The sequence below is a fragment of the Cynocephalus volans genome, chromosome 9 (assembly GCF_027409185.1).
Source record: "Cynocephalus volans isolate mCynVol1 chromosome 9, mCynVol1.pri, whole genome shotgun sequence".
Taxonomy (NCBI): Eukaryota; Metazoa; Chordata; class Mammalia; order Dermoptera; family Cynocephalidae; genus Cynocephalus; species Cynocephalus volans.
Window position 1 is genome coordinate 42,380,572 of NC_084468.1, and position 15,544 is coordinate 42,396,115.

Genomic DNA, 15,544 nt, shown 5'->3' on the forward strand with positions numbered 1-15,544 from the left:
ATGAGAAAGCCTTCATAGAAGCCATGGGTCTTGAGGAAGGTCCTGAAAGATTTGGATAGGGAGTAGAGAAAACGATGCATATATGGATACAGAAACCGAGGCAGGAAGGAATGTGCCCACAGAACACAGATAGGAGACAAATCAGCCCCGAAACAAAAGGGTCATTTATAGGGAATGAAGTCGAAGAAAGATGAACTCGTTCATGGTGGGCCCAGCAGTTGGAAAAATAATCCAAACTCATTTGGTCAAAAAAAATGGAATGAGAGATGACTGTTGACAGAAAATAATTTATTGAACATGATGTTTGTACTATGGCAGGTAGGGTTCTATTAGAAATTAAGCCATGGAATAGTGAGTACATTCAGGGAAATGGAGGGGTGCACCAAATTTCTCCTAACCCTACTGCCACGCTACAATCCCCAGCCACTGCCCACGTTTCTTTGCTCCCTTTTTTGCCTTCAAAAAAGTTCTATATGTACTATCTTTAATTTCTCTCTTCCTACTATTTCTTAAGCTTTTGCTCATGTTAATGACCTGCACATTGCTGAATCCAATAGTCAGTTTACAGTCCTCATTTTACCTGACCTGTCAGCAGCATTCGATACACCTGACCATTGCCTCTTCATTAATACACTTTCGTCACTTTCTGGGATATCACGTACTCTTACCTCACTGGTTGTTCTTTCCCATCCCCTTCGGCTGGCCACTTCTTTTCTCCTATCCTCTTAATATTGGAGCTCAGCCCTGTCTTCTTACCCTCTCTATCCACACTCACTCTCTATTCTGTATCACCCAGTCCCACAAATCTATATACCATCTGTATTTAGGTGACTCTCAAATATACATCTCCAGCCCGGACTTCTCTAATAAACTCCAGACTTGAGCCTTATACATGTCTCCATTTGAATGTCTAGTAGACATCCCAAACTTAATATGTTCAAAACAGAACTGATCTTTCTTCCTAAACTTGCTCCATCCCAAGCCCTTCCCATCTCAACTGACAGAAATCCCATCTTTCCAGACGGCCAAGCCAAAAACCTTTAAGTCATTCTCGACTCTTCTCTTTGTCTCAACCCCCACCAAACACCCAGTCTGTCAGGAACTCCCGTTTGGCTTCACTTTTAAAATATACTCAGCATCAAACCATCTATCACCATGTCCTCTGCTACCGTACTGATCTAAGCCACCAAAATCTCTCCCTTGAACTACTCCAGTGGCATCCTAACTAGTCTTCCTGCTTCTTCTCTTGCCTTCCTACAGCCTGTTCTCTACACAACAGACAGAGTGAGCCCTTTCAGTCAGATAATGGCACTCAGCTGCTCAAAACCTTTCAAGATTTCACTCAAACTAAAAACCAAAGTTCTTAAAATGGTCCACGAGGCCTTCCATGATCTGCAACCCCCACCCCATCATCCTCCGACATCATCTCCCACCATCTCTCCCATTTCTCATTCTATTCTAGTCGCAATGGCTTCCTTGCTCTTGTGAACACTGCAGATTTCTGCCTAAGAGTTTTTGCTACAACTTCTCCCTCTGAATTGAATGGCTTTCTCCATATCTACTTGTCAGACTCTCTCACCTTCTTCAGGTCTTTGCTAAACTGTCACTTTTCCAGTGAGGTTTACCTGATCACCCTATATAATGCTAAAATCCACCCAGCCCTAAACTTCAGGACCCCTTACTATGCTTAACTTTCCTTTTTCTTTTTTTCTTTTCCCATAGCTCTCACCACTTCCTTAAATTCTATATTATTTACTTATTTATTATGGTTTCATAATGCAGATGGTAGAATATGAGCTATTCAAGATAGGGGGCACTGTCTGTCTGTTCACTATTGTATCCCAAGCATCTAGAACAATGCCTAGCAATAGCAGGCACTCAGTAAATATGCACTGAATGAATAAATGGGAGAAAAGAAACAGAATAAACATTTTGAAAGAAGTAACAGTGCTTAGTAACTGACTAGATAATAAATAATGGAAATAAATATCAGCAAAAAATATGATTACAAAAGCAAAGGACTTGAATAGACATTTCTCCAAAAAAAGATGTACAAGTGGCCAATAAGTACATAGAAAGATGCTGAACACCATTAGCAATTAGTGAAATGCAAATTAATATCACAATAAGATAACACTTCATACCCACTAGGATGCCTATAATCACAAAATGGATAATAACAATGTTAATGAAGATATAGAGCAATTGGAACTTTCATACATTACAGGTGGGTATATAAGATGGTACAGCCACTTTGGAAAACAATTTGGCAGTTCTTCAAAAAAACTAAATAAAAAGTTACCATTTGCCCCAGTAATTCTAGTACTAGGTACATATCCAAGAGAATTGAAAACATATTTTCACACAAAAACTTGTACATGAATATTCATAGCAGCATTATTTGTAATAGCCAAAAGGTAAAAGAAATCCAAATGCTTATCAAGTGATAAGTGAATAAACAAAATGTGGTTATATCCATACAATGGAATATTATTCAACCATAAACAAAAAATAAAATACTAATACATGCTACAATATGGATAAACCTTGAAAACATTATGCTAAGTGAAAGAAGGCAGACACAAAAGGCACATATTTTATGATTCTATTTAGGTGAAATGTGCACAAACCACAGAAACAGAAAGTAGATTAGTGGTTGTCAGGGGCTGGGGAAGAAAGAAATGAGAAATAACTGCTAATTGGCATGGGGTTTCTTTCTGGAGTGATGAAAATATTTTGAAATTACACAGTAGTGATAATTTCATAACTGTGAATATACTAAAAACAAGTGAATTGTACACTTTCAAAGGGTGAATTTTATGGTATAAGAATGACACCTCAACTTTTAAAACATGACAACATGGTTTTAAGCTTCTTCTCCATGGTTTCCATAAACAGGACCAGCAGCTTGGGCTAGATTTACTACTATAGAGGACTAGATCTTCCTATGAGCATCATGGAAAGTCATTTAAGAAGGAAGCCATCCTGGAAGAAATTCTTCTTACATGACTAAAGAAATCCGAAGTTAGAAACTTTTTCCTGGGAGTAAACTTAAGAAGGAAATTAGAATATAAATCCTTGTATCAGAGACTATTAGGGACTATGGTAATATAATGATGTCTTTGTGGTTTTGCCAAGATACAGAAACACTCTTTGAAAACATGTTTCTTCTATTGACAAATTTTAAAAGATCAGGGCATAAAATCAAATTGCAACTAACTCCATAAAAGAATTTTTGCCAAAATAGTAGAGCCCAGGCACACTGTTTCCAGGTGATTTAACTTTACATAGCACTAGAGCTTGTGGAGCCATGAGACGTGGAGAGTCACATTTCCTTGGACTAACTTCCTCAAATACCAGATGTCTCAACTGAGCATTTGGCAAGTATTAGAGGGCAGTCTAAATTCTGATGTGTACTGTTGATTAAATAAATGCCCATATGTTTTTGATACTGGACATGCACATAGCAAAGTCAATATACTGTCTTGAGAATTCAGGGGTTTGATTTATACCTTTGTTTAATCAGAAAGCCATCATACTTCCAACCTGGGGTGAACTGAGATACCTATAGATGAGGGCTAAAAAAAAAATCAGATTCAACCAAGAACTCTGAATCTTCTTATTTAGACAAGGAGTCAGTTGAAAGTCTATCATGTGTGCTGTAAAACGTGGAAGGTATAATTTGGGTCTGAAAAACTCTAAGTGTGGGTGTTTTTAATCAAGTGCCTCTACTATGAAGGCATGACAGTAAAATCCCTGCAAAACATATAATTTGGTGTAGAACTGATTTTGATGAACTAGCTCCAAAATGCACCCCTTCAAGTAGATGAATGACCCGCTTGGAGTTAGTATGTTGGTCTGGACATGACACCACATGCTGCTCTCTATAAAATGTTACTGAATGAACAAATAAATGAAAAAATGATTTAACGAATTAATACTATCAAGATAAGATTAGAGCTCAACATTGTCTTTCATACTTTTAACACAAATGCCATGTTCTGTGCTATATGTCTGAACCATTCTCAGATGATTAAAAATCTGGGGGCGGGTTTCTAATTTTATGTTTTGGTTGTTTATTCATGTCTTCTCCACTGCATAATAAACTCTGATGACGTTATTCACTTTTGCATCCTGCACACAATGACTCAGACAGTACATAGGCAGATGCTCAAAAAACAAAAAGGGAATATTAGATAGAATTAATTGGGGATTGCTTATTAAACTTCAAGTTTGGGGAGCAGAATATGTTTGAAGTATCAAGACAGGCCAGTGTGTAATGGACACTTTGCTCCAGAAGCTAAAGAAGGAGGGCCATTCCCTCTCCCCTCCCTCAGGCAGCTGGATTGTAGACCGATCACGGCCAGACAGGTCCTCCTATCAACGAGTTTGAATCTCGAGGAAACAATTTAAAGGGGCAGGGTTACTAAGAGTTTATTTGAGGCAAAGTGGCAGAATTTGAATCTGCAGCACAGCAGCTGGTCTCCAGAGAGAGTGACAACAGAGCAGTTTCCTAAGCAGCCCAATCCCATAGCAAGCAGGAATTTGGCATCATCTTGCCCATGATCTTCATTCCTGACCCAGACTGATTCTCCAGATTCCTGTCAATTTATGAGCCACTCAAATGACAAAAAACTGAAGAGTAAACTTGAAGGTAATCAAAAACAAAAGACAAAAAACTAGTACTCATTTTCTTGGAGGAGTTATCATTACTTAACCATTTATCCACTAACTTCATCAAATAATGACTATGGTTTTCCAACAGCACTTCTATCTCAGATCTGCCTAGCTCTTCTGTGAAATAAACTTATTTAAAATAAAATTATATGCATGTCTATTTAAATTTTAAATATTTAAATATTGAAGTTTCATTTTTCCAGCAAATGGAGTAAAGATTTTTTTAAAAATCCAATATGCACAATATACACAAAGGTGGAAACAACCCAAATGTCTGAACAGATAAACAAAATGTGGTATACCCATTCAATGAAATATTATTCAGCCATGAACAGAAATAAAGTACAAATGGATGTTTGAAAACATTATGCTAAGTGAAAAAAGTCAGACAAAAAGGTTACATGTTGTATATTTCCATTTATATTGAAATATATAGAATAGGCAAATCCAAGGAGACAGAAAGCAGATTAGTGATTCCCTGGACCTGGGATAGGGAGAAATAGGGAGTGACTGCCTAATGGGTACATAGTTTTCTTTTGGGGTGATAAAAATATTCTAGAACTAGATAGTGGTGATGATTGTACAACATTATACAATAAACTAAATTCCACTCAATTGTATGCTTTAAAATAGCTAAAATGGTAAATTTTGCTATGTGCAATTTTAAAAATCCAATATGCAAAAATATTAAAAAAAATATAAAGTAGACTATTTAAAAGAAGATCCCTCCTACTTGCAGTAGAACAGTTACATTCAAGGTGGCTTAACAAACAAACTCTTCTGATTTTAAAATTATTTTAGATCCCTGGAGCCCTGCCATCATCCTGTCACACACAAACAGAAGGCCACAATGCTGCAATCCAAGCTAAATCCTGTGGTACAGCTGCGATCCTAGCATCTGAGGCCATGAAGCACTGTACATTCTAGGGAGCAGGCAGTCCAGAACAGCAAGAAGGCCACCCAAGTACAGCAGGGAGGACGCCCTCAGCTGGCATGCATGCTCCCAGGGCCCTAGAATCGGCCACCTGCACCCACTGCCACAGGTAACCCCACCCCCTCCAGTGGCAGAGCTGCCACACACTCACATACACACCCTGGGACCCAACAATTGGCCTGTCTAGTGCATGCTGCAGCTGGCAATGTTGTCCCCACAAACAGCAGAGCCATTGAGCTAGACACAGCATCTCCCCAAAGCCTGAGGACTGGCCCACCTGGCAAACCTCACCCCCACAGTTGCAAAGCCACACCACTGCCTCCACAAACACCTATAGTCTAGGCCTCTGAGGCACTTGCAGACACTGCTAATGTTGGTTACAGCTAAAAATTAAAAAAAAATCACACAACTACACTACTGTGTCCATCCAGAACCAAAGCTAAAGCACCCTACCTAAGCAAAATTATAGGACACATCTTTAGGAAAAAGTCTTTCCCTGTGAAAGCTACTCCATAAAATCAGAAGTGACCATTCCACCAGATGCACAGATATCAACTAAGGGACTCACATATATGAAAACAAAAATGAGAAAAGAAGGCGACATGACACCTCCAAAGAAGTACAATAATTCTCCATTAACAGACCCCAAAGAAAAGGAAAACTATGAAATGCCTAAAAAGAAATTTAAAGTAATGATTCTAAGGAAACTCAGCAAGATACAAAAAGAATAGAGATAGACAATTCAACACAATCAACAATTCATGATCAGAATGAGAAATTCAATAACAGTATAGATAACATAAAAAAAGAACCAAACATAAATTTTAGAGCTGAAGAATTCAATAAATAAAATAAAATAAACCACAATGGAGAGCTTCACCAACAGACTAGATCAAGCAGAAGAAAGAGTTTCTGAGCTTAAAGACAGGTCTTTTAGTATATATAGTCAGACATAAAAAAGAAAAGAGAAAGTACAAAAAAGAATGAAGAAAGCCTACTGGAATTATAAGACACTGTTAAGTGACCAAATATTTGCATTATGTAAGTTTCAAAAGGAGAAGAGACAGTAAAAGTTATTGAAAGCTTATTTAATGAAATAATAAATGAAAATTTCCCAAACCTTGGGAGAAATATGGACATTCAGATTAAGGAAGCACAAAGATTCCCAAATAAATACAACCCAAAAAGGATCTCCCAAGGCACTTTATAGTCAAACTATTGAAAGTCAAAGACAAAGAGAGAATTCTAAAAATAGCAAGAGAAAAGCATTAAATTACACGTAAAGGAAATCTCATTACACTAATACCAGATTCTTTAGCAGAAACCTTACAGGCCAGGAGAGAATGGGATGATATATTCAAAGTGTTTTTAAAAAACCCTAGCCAACAGTACTATATTTAGCAAAGCTATCCTTCTGAAATAAAAAAGAAATAAAATCTTTCCCTGACAAGCAAAAACAGAGGGAATTCATCACCAGCAGACTGGCCTTACAAGAAACGTTTAAGGGAGTCCTACATTTGGAAGCAAAAGGACAATAAGAACTATCATAAAAACATATGAAAATATAAAACTCAAAAAATATAAAAATTTTAAAAAGAAAATACAAAACTCACTGGTAAAACAGATAAACAAAAAAGATAAAGAAACAAAAAAGATAAAGAAATCAAATCATCCCTTTACAAAAAAAAATCAAACTTCAAAGATAAACAAAAAGAGAAGAAGAATAGAATGATGGATATATAAAACAGTCAGACACAATTAACAAAATGACAGAAGTAATTCCTCACCTATCAATAATATCCTTGAATGTAAATAATCAAATCTCTCAATAAAAAATATAGAACAGCTGAATAAATTTTTTTTTAAAAACCTAGACCCAACTATATTATGCCTACAATAAACTCACTTCACCTGTAAAGACACACATAGGCTGAAAGTAAAGTGAGGGAAAATGATATTACACACAATGGAAACAAAAACAAGCAAGAGTAGCTATCTTTATATCAGACAAAATAGATGTTACGTCAAAAAGTGCAAAAAGGTACAAAGGTCATTATATAATGATAAAGAAATCAATTCAGCCAGAGGATGTAACAATTGTAAAAATATATACACCCAACACCAGAGCACTTAGATACATTAAGTAATATTATTACATCTAAAGGAGAAGATATACTCCAGTAATACTTGGGAACTTCAACACCGCAATCTCAGCATTGGACAGATCATCTGGACAGAAAATCAACAAAGAAACATTGGATTTAAACTGTAATATATACCACATGGACCTCACAGACATTTACAAAACATTTTATCCAACAGCTACAGAATATATATTTTCCTCATTAGCACATGGGAGATTCTCCAGAATAGTCTATATGTTAGGCCACAAAACAAATCTCAACGAATTATTAAAAACTGAAATCATGTCAAGTATCTTTTCTGAGCAAAATGGAATAAAACCAGGAATCAATAACAAGAGGAATTCTGGAAACTACAAATACATGGAAATGAAACAACATGCTACCAAACAACCAATGGGTTAATAAAGAAATCAAAAAACGGAACTAAAATATATTTTGAAGCAAATAAAAATAGAAACACAACATACAAAAAACTATGGGATACATTAAAAGCAGTAATAAGAGGGAAGTTTACAGCAATAAACTTCTACATCAAAAAAGTAAAAAGATTTCAAACAACCTAATGATGCACCTTAAGGAACTAGAAAAGCAAGAACACATCAAACCCAAGATTAAGAAATAAATGAAGATCAGAGCAGATGTAAACAAAATAGAGACTAGAAAAACAATACAAAATAGTAATAAAACAAAAAGTTGTTTTTTTGAAAAGATAAACAAAATTGACAAACTGTTAGCTAGACTAAAAAAAAAAGAAAGAAGACTTGAATAAATAAAATCAGAGATAAAAAAGCAAGCATTACAACTGATACCACAGATACACAAAAGGTCATTAGAGACTACCATGAACAACTATATGCCAACAAACTGGAAAATCTAGAAAAAAATGGATAAATTTATGGACACATACAACCTATCAAAATTGGTAGAAGAAATAGAAAACCTGAAAAGACCAATAATGATTAAAAATATTGAAGCAGTAATAAAAGGTCTCCCAACAAAGAAAATCTCAGGACCAAATGGCTTCACTAATGAATGCTACCAAACATGTAAAGAGCTAACACCAATTCTTCTCAAACTGTTCCAAAAACTTGAAAGGGAAGGAATTCTTTCAAATTTATTCTATGAGGCCAGTATTACCCTGCTTCCAACATCAGACAAGGACACACCATAAAAAGAAAACTGTAGGCCAATCTTTTGTAAACATAAATGCAAAAATCTTTAACAAAATACTAGAAAATCAAACCCAACAGCACAACAAAAAGATTACACACCATAATCAAGTGGAATTTATTCCAGAGATGCAAGAAGGATTCAACATACACAAATCAATAAGCATGATACAACACATCAACAGAATAAAGGACAAAAACCATATGATCAACTCAGTAGATGAAGAAAAAGAACTGGACAAAATTCAACCTCCCTTCACATAAAAACTCTCAAAAAATTAAGCATAGAAGAAATACACTTCAACATAGTAAAGGCCATGTATGACAAACCCATAGTTAAAATCATACCAAATGGGGAAAAATTAAAAGCTTTTCCTCTAAAACTGAAACAAGATAAGGATGCGCACTCTTACCACTCTTATTCAGCATAGTATTGGAAGTTGTAAATAGAGCAACTAGGCAGTAGAAAGAAATAAAGGGCATCCAAACTGGGAAGAAGAAAATTAAATTGTTCTGTTTGCAGACAACATCATCTTATATACAGAAAAACTGAAAGAAACCACCAAAAACACTCTTAGAAATGATAAACAAATTCAGTAAAGTTGAAGGATAAAAAATCAACACACAAAGATCAGTAGCATTTCTATACAATAACAAACTATCTGAAAAGGAAATCAAGAAAGCAATGGAACAGAACAGCTCATTTACAATAGCTACAAGAAATAAAATAAAATACCTAGGAATAAATTTGATCAAGGAGATGAAAGATGCCTACAACGAAATCTGCAAAATACTGAAGAAAGAAACTGAAGAGGACACAAAAAAGTGGAAAGTTATACCATGTTTATGGATTTGAAGAATTAATATTGTTAAAATGACCATATTACCCAAAGCAATCTACAGTTTGGTTTTTTGTTTGTTTGTTTGTTTGTTTGTTTGTTTTTGCATACTACCCAATGCAATCCCTATCAGAATACCAATGGCATTCTTCACAGAAATAGAAAAAAAAAACCCTAAAATTCACATACAACCACAAAAGAGCCCAAATGGCTAAAGCAATCCTGAGCAAAAAGAACAAAGTTAGAGGCATCACATTACCTGACTTCAAAATATACTGCAAGACTATAGTAACCAAAACAGCATGGTACTGGCATAAAAACAGACACACAGACCACTGAAACAGAATAGAGAACCCAGAAATAAATCCATGTATTTGCAGCCAACTGATTTTATACAAAGGCACCAAGAATATACATTGTGGAAAGGGTAGTCTCCTCAATAAATGGTGCTGGGAAAACTGAATATCCGTAAGCAGAGTAATAAAACTAGACTCCTATTCCTCACTATTTACAAAAATCAACTCAAAATGGATTAAAGACTTAATCTAAGACCCAAACCTGTGAAACTACCTGAAGAAAACTTGGGGAAAATGCTTTACAACATTGTTCTTGGAAAAGATTCTATGAATAAGACCTCAAAAGCACAGGCAACAAAAGCCAAAATAGACAATTGGGATTATATCAAGCATAAAAGCTTCTACATAACAAAGGATACAATTGACAGAGTGAAGAGACAACCTGCAGAATGGGATTAATATCCAGAATATATAAAGAACTCAAACAACTCAACCACAAATAATAGTAATAATGATAATTCACTTAAAAATGGGCAAATAATCTGAATAGACATTTCTCAAAAGAAAACATGTAAAGGGCCAACAATTATGTGAAAAAGTGCTCAACATCAGTAACCATGTGGGAAATGCAAATCAAAACCAAAAAGAGATATTATCTCATTCCAGTTACAACAGCTATTATCAAAAAGAAAGAAAATAAATTCTGGCGAGGATGCAAAGGACTGGATTCCCACTGTTGGTGGGAATGCAATTAATACAGCCATAATGGAAAACAGTATGGAGGTTCCTCAGAAAACTAGAAATAGTCCTATCATGTGATTCAGCAATCCCATCACTGAGTATATTTCTAAAGTAAAGGAAATCAGTATGTTGAAGAGATGTCTACACTCCCAAGTTTATTGCAACACTATTCACAATAGCCAAGATATGGAATCAACCCAAGTGTCCATCAACAGAGGAATGGATAAAAAAAAATGTGGCATATATACACAATGGAATACTACTCAGCCATAAAAAAGAATGAAATTTTGTCATTTGCTGCACCAAGGGTGAGCCTGGAGGACGTTATGTTAAGTGAAATAAGACAGGCACAGAAAGATAAATACCACATGTTCTTGGTGCATATATGGAAGCTAAATAAGTTGAGCTAATAGAAACAGAGAGTAGAATTGTGATTACTAGAGGATAGGAAGGGTACGAACGAAGGCGGAATAGGGAAAGGCTGATTAATGGATACAAAATGACAGCTAGATAGGATGAGTAAGTTCCAGTGTTCTACAGCAATGTAGAGTGACTATAGTTAACTATATAGTTTATTTTATATTTTCAAATAGCTAGAAGAGAAGGTATTGAATGTTCCCAACACAAATAAATGATAAATATTTGAGGTGATCAATGTATGTGCTAATTACCCTGATTTGGTCATTACATGTTGTATAAAGGTATTGAAATATCACACTGCATCCCATAAATATGCACAATTATTTTGTGTCAATTAAGAAAATTAAAAAACGAAAACAGATTGATAGGAGATATTAGTGGCAGAAAGAGAGACGATAGTGCAGCAGACTGTTCTGACAGCAACAGGACTGAAAGAAACAAATAAATGTTTCAAAATATTGCCTTAAAAAATAGTTGTAGTTCCAACTTTCCCACAGAACTCTCAATAGGATTATCTATCATTGTGTAATCAAGTTTTCACATTAAGAAATAACTTTAAGTCTTGGTGAGAGGAAAGATGATAACAATAGATCTTGGTACATATAATGTTTTTACTCTTGCAAAGTTTAAAGTTCTTTTTATTATAAATTAGCATCGGTTATGCAATTTTCCAAAGATGTGGGTCGTTACATGGGAGAAATGGGCTGAAGTTGTTGGGAGTTATGTTACTCTTCAAACTGAGATAACAAAAATGCCCTGCTTGTTGCTATCCCATAATTGAATGGCTCATTATTATAAAATTGTTTCAAGTTTGTTCAGCTGATCCAGGGAAATGCCATTTAGTCAATTTTTTACTCTAGAATTTTTTAACTCTTTTACATTTATTTCTCTCATTTTTACATTTCCCTCGAATCTTATATACATATATATGAAAGCAAATATATATATATATATATATATATATATGTATACACACTCACATATATAGTCTAAGACCCTTAAAATTATTGCTTTCCATCCCTGAGGAATCTGAAAAAGAAAACCTCACAAAATAGCAAGTATCTAACTTTCAAAGAATCTATTTTAGTGTGTTTGTATCAAAGCTAGAGTCTTTTAGAAAATATTGGCAAACTATACATCTAACAAGGGATTAATACCCAGAATATACAAGGAACTAAAACAACTCAACAGTAAAAAAACAAGTAACCTGATTTAAAAATAGGCAAAGAAGCTACATAGGCATTTCTCAAAGAAAGATATACAAATGGCCAACAGACACATGAAGAAATGCTCAGCATTACTAATCATCAGGGAAATGAAAATCAAAACCACATTGAGATATCATCACACCCCAGTTAGACTGGCTATTATCAAAAAGACTGAAAATAACAAATGCTGGCAAGGATGCAGAGAAAGTAGAACCCTCCTACCCTGTTGATGAGACTGTAAATTAGTGCAGCTGGCATGGAAATCAGTATGGAGGCTCGTCAAACAACTACAGGTAGAACTGTCATGTGAGCCAGCAATCCCACTGCTGGGTATGTACCCAAAGGAATGGAAATTTTATGTTGAAGGGATAGCTGGCACTCCCATGTTTATCATAGCTCTATTTACAATAGCCAAGATATGGAACCAACTTAAATGTCCATCAGTGGATGACTGGATAAGAAAAATATGGTATATATATATATATATATATATATATCCACAACGGAATACTACTCAGCCATAAAAAGAATGAAATTCTTCCATTTGCAATGACATAGATGTGATTAGAGAAATTATGTTAAGTGAAATAAGCCAGGCACAGAAAAAGAAATATTTCATGTCCTCACTAATAAGTGGGAGCTAAAAAAATCAATAAACAAAGGAAGAAACAAAGAAACAACAACCACAATAAAATATTGAATTTTCAGAAGGAGAGAACAGAACTATGGTTATTAGAGGTGGGAAAGAGGGGGTGGGTGGGAGTTAGGGAGAAACTGGGTAAGGACACAAATAATAATTACATTTTGTAGTGATTAATATGCTAATAATTCTGATTTGATCATCACATATGGTTCACAAATGCTGATAGTCAACTCCATACCCCGCAAATATGTACAATTAATTATTTTTTTTAAAAGAAGCAAAAATGGTGAACTATTTCTTGATCTACATTTCCTGCATTACTTAGAATAAATAGAAATACCAGCAACTTCAAATACCATTTCTCAACTTATTAAAAAATGCGTGTTGCTTAAAAAGAAATTTGCAATACTTCTTGGGGGGAAATTACATGATTTTTCCATTCGGGTTCCACAGAGGAAACCATCTTAATGCTTTTATAAATAATGAAAGCATTTCATTTCAGAAATACTTAAAATACAATTACTTCATTTATTTTTAGAGGCTTCATCAAAGTAGGTTTTCAGCCCACATTCTTCAGAGCAGGTGCCTGTAATTAAACGTGGTCCTCTCACCTGATTCATTTCCCGAGCTTTGGAGGGTTCTTTGTTTGAGAGTACTAACTCACTATACATCATCAGGAAGATATTACTGCCAAGTTCCACGAAGCCTTCTGAGAAATTCATCAGTGCTACAAACTACTGACCTTACCCTAAACCCATCTGCTTGCAGGCCAGCTGACTCAACATCTCCTGCCAGCCATCAGCACACACATGGTGTTCTGTGGCAGATCTGTGAACAGTCAGTAATGAAGAGGAGTTCGCATTTTTAGAGAGGGTCACTAGGGAAAGAAAAGGGAAGAAACCTAATTAAAAACATTTTTTTCCTATGAAACCAAATGATAAGTTACATGCTGTTGCTTCATTTGCATACACTTATTTTTATTTATTTGAGTTAAGAACCATTTGGTGAGTACCTACCCTGTGCAAATCACTGATCTCAGTGTGGCGGAGGACTAAAAAAAATGAATTAGAAATGTTGTCTGCCTGCCAAGAATTGTAGACTCTAGTGAAAGAGACAGGCAGTTCTTAACTTTTCTTTATGAGTCAGAAGGTAGCCAGAGAGGGGCCCACTCCCATGAGTTTACCCAGGGATTTGCATAATTATAAGGAGCTAGTCATAAATCCATTCATATCATTTCCTTTCAAGAACGCTCTTGAGAATGCATGTGTGTGAGAGTGATGCTAATTTAGGATTAATTTTGTATATGCGCTAACTGCTGCCTTATAAAAGAGCCTCCTCTGTGCTCAATCAGCCTCAGATCATTTATGAAACATTGTGTAATTGGTCATGACACACGTGAGAATCATGATTTGGCCTGAGGATGTAAAGAACTGAAATTAGAGGCAGGTGAATGGAAAGAGTGACGAGTGTGGGATGAGGGAATTAATCAAACTCAAGATTACAATCTGAAACATTCAAGATACTGGTGGGAGATGCCTTTAAGTCCTGCCCATATAAGGAACTAGATAGTTTTCTAACTATGCCATTGGGATCTGAAGCAAGAGTACAGGGAAGACAGAGGGGCTGCTCAATATCCTGTTCCAAGAGAGGTAGACAATACAAGAATGACAGAATATTGGTAATTGTTGCAACTGGGTGATGATAAAGTTTAAAATTCTATTCTAGCAGTTACGTGGTTACAAAAATTTAAACCCCTATGTTTTTACATGTAATATGGATGTTTTAAATAGAGAAGTGACTTGGAGGGAAATTTTCTGTGAGTTGGAAATAACATACATGAATCACCACTGTCAGTTTTTATAACAGTAAAACAAAATAGATGAAGGTGGTTAGTAAAATCCGTGAAATAATTCAGTATTCTTTTAGCTTAAATGGCTGACAGGCACGAGAGTGTACAACAGATGGCAGGACCAAGAAGCTTACCACAGTCCCATTCATCCGAGCTGTCTGAGCAGTCTGCCTCACCATCGCACCACAGATCCCGTGACACACACGCATGGTTTGCACATTCCAGCTCATCATCTTGGCAAAATGCTGGCACAGGGAACAGGAAGCAAGAAGACTGAAATGTCTTGGAAATCAATGTGATTACCACTAACGTGCACGCTCTCATTTGCCAGCAGGAGCATGGAAAGAAGAAAATATGTGGAAGCTGAGGCCTCCAAACAGGTGTAACAACAGAATTTCTAAAATGTCATTTAATAGACATCAGTCCATACAAAGAGCATTTAAACAGAATTCCTATCTCTAAGTGACTCGATTCTCCAGTTCTAACAATCACTTTTGGGTGGGGGGGGCAGCTGGCCAGTATGGGATCTGAACCCTTGACCTTGGTGTCATCCACACTGTGCTATGACCAACTTTCTAACTGGCCAGCCCCAGTTCCAACAATCAGATGGAAAAAAATGGTATC

General features: G+C 35.7%; 1 protein-coding gene across 1 annotated transcript in view; it reads right to left on the reverse strand.

The window, feature by feature from the left end:
• CORIN (corin, serine peptidase) overlaps positions 1–15,544 on the reverse strand; it is a 252,898-nt gene that overhangs the window by 38,848 nt on the left and 198,506 nt on the right. The window contains 2 exon segments of the mRNA XM_063108597.1: positions 13,819–13,948; positions 15,055–15,165. Coding sequence (XP_062964667.1) covers positions 13,819–13,948; positions 15,055–15,165 — 241 coding nt within the window.